Source organism: Numida meleagris, unplaced genomic scaffold (assembly GCF_002078875.1).
Source record: "Numida meleagris isolate 19003 breed g44 Domestic line unplaced genomic scaffold, NumMel1.0 unplaced_Scaffold394, whole genome shotgun sequence".
NCBI lineage: Eukaryota > Metazoa > Chordata > Aves > Galliformes > Numididae > Numida > Numida meleagris.
This window is the reverse complement of record NW_018364616.1, coordinates 39,640-41,153: the sequence shown is the minus strand read 5'-3', so window position 1 is coordinate 41,153 and position 1,514 is coordinate 39,640. Positions and strand designations below refer to the sequence as shown.

Here is a 1,514-nt window from a genome sequence, read left to right as displayed (position 1 = left end):
GGGGAAGGGGCTGGGTTTGGTGTGGGGCGGTTTGGGGTTAATTCGCAGAGGTTTGGGGCATTTTGGGGGGAGTTTGGGGGCACTTTGGGGATCCTAGGGGTTAACATAGGGATTGTAGGGCTTTGCTGGGGGCCTGTGGTGTAATTAGGAAGGCCGTGGGGTTAATTAATAGACTAATGGTATGGTTAATTATAACACATTTAATTAGAATCGGTGTTTCTAATGAGTTCCTGGTTTTTTTTTGGTTGATAGGAATTCCTGAAGAGCCCAAGGCCAAAGGGGCGGGGCCTCAGACCAAGGGGGCGGGGCCACTGCCCAAAGGGGCGGAGCTCCCCGCCTCCTTCCCGCTCCTCCTCCAGCGATTGGCCGATGCCTTTGAGCAGCACCTGCCCTGTGAGTGCCCCATCGCGTCCCCACCCCAAGTTGCCAGTGCCGCATTTCCCCCTGACCCCGAATTTTCCATTTTTCACCCCAATTTGGTGGTCCCTGTAGCGCTGCTCTCGCCGCCCTGTGCCAGCCTCTGCCTGCAGGGGGCGCTGCAGGCGCTGCAGCACAGCCAATCACCGGCTGCCGCCCGCCTCTGCGATGCTGTCATTGGTCTGCTCGCCCCGCCTGACCACGCCCCTGGGGAGAGGTGAGCGCTGATTGGTTGTGGAGCAGCTAGCAGCTCATTGGCTGTGCAGAGGGGAGCGGGGAAGAGCGGCATGCGCATGCTGATTGGTCAGCAAGCCTCTACGCTGCGCGCTGATTGGATGGTGGTTTTGTACTTGGGCTGTTCATTGGTTGACGGCCGTGGCGCGCTGATTTCTGATTGGCTGTCTCCCTCAGCCCGCTGGTGGCGGTGCTGGAGGACGCTGAGCGCGGCCGCATCATGGAGGCGGTGCTGGCCGCGGCCCCGCCCCCCCGGCTGCGGGAGCTGTTCCAGGAGCAGCTGAAGGGCCGCCTCCTGGGCGTGGCCTGCCACCGGCTGGCCAATCACGGGCTGCAGCGGCTGCTGGACCACGCCCCCTCGGATGTGGTAGGCGGGGCTTCCGGAGGGGGGAGTGGTCAGCCGTTATGGGCCCGGTGGGCGGGGCTAGCTGCTCCATGTCCCGCCCACCAGGGGGTGGGGATGAAGGGGGCGGGGCTGACGCTGTCTCCGCCCACAGGTGGGGGTGGTGCTGGAGGAGCTGGGCCCCGCCCTCGGGGAGCCCCTGGCCCGGGGTCACCACGGGGTCGCGGTGGCGCTGGTGGGCGCCTGCGGGCGGCAGGCGGAGCTCCAGCAGGGGGCGCTGCGCTGCCTCTTCCAGGTGGGACGCGCCCCCCCCCTTTAACCCACGCCCCCTCTTTAAGCCCCGCCCCCTCCCAGCCCTTTTTCTCTGCTCTGCCCGCAGGCGTTCGGGTGCTGGGAGCCGCCCCAGCGGCGCCGCTGCTGCGTGGGGGCATTGGCAGCGCTGCAGCCCCTGGAGGGGGAGGACCCGCAGGTGGGGATGCTTCCGTTCTCCGTTTCCCCTCACATCTTCTACATCCCCCCC

General features: G+C 65.8%; 1 protein-coding gene across 1 annotated transcript in view; it reads left to right on the top strand.

Moving 5' to 3' along the window:
- The first annotated feature begins 14 nt into the window (after window positions 1–14).
- Window positions 15–1,514, top strand: part of NOP9 (NOP9 nucleolar protein) — a 3,288-nt gene continuing 1,788 nt past the window's right edge. Inside the window, exons 1-5 of the mRNA XM_021383410.1 lie at window positions 15–393; window positions 493–634; window positions 829–1,018; window positions 1,149–1,289; window positions 1,374–1,463. Of these exons, the coding sequence (XP_021239085.1) occupies window positions 177–393; window positions 493–634; window positions 829–1,018; window positions 1,149–1,289; window positions 1,374–1,463 (780 nt within the window). The 5' untranslated portion in view covers window positions 15–176. The remainder of the gene's footprint in view (window positions 394–492; window positions 635–828; window positions 1,019–1,148; window positions 1,290–1,373; window positions 1,464–1,514) is intronic.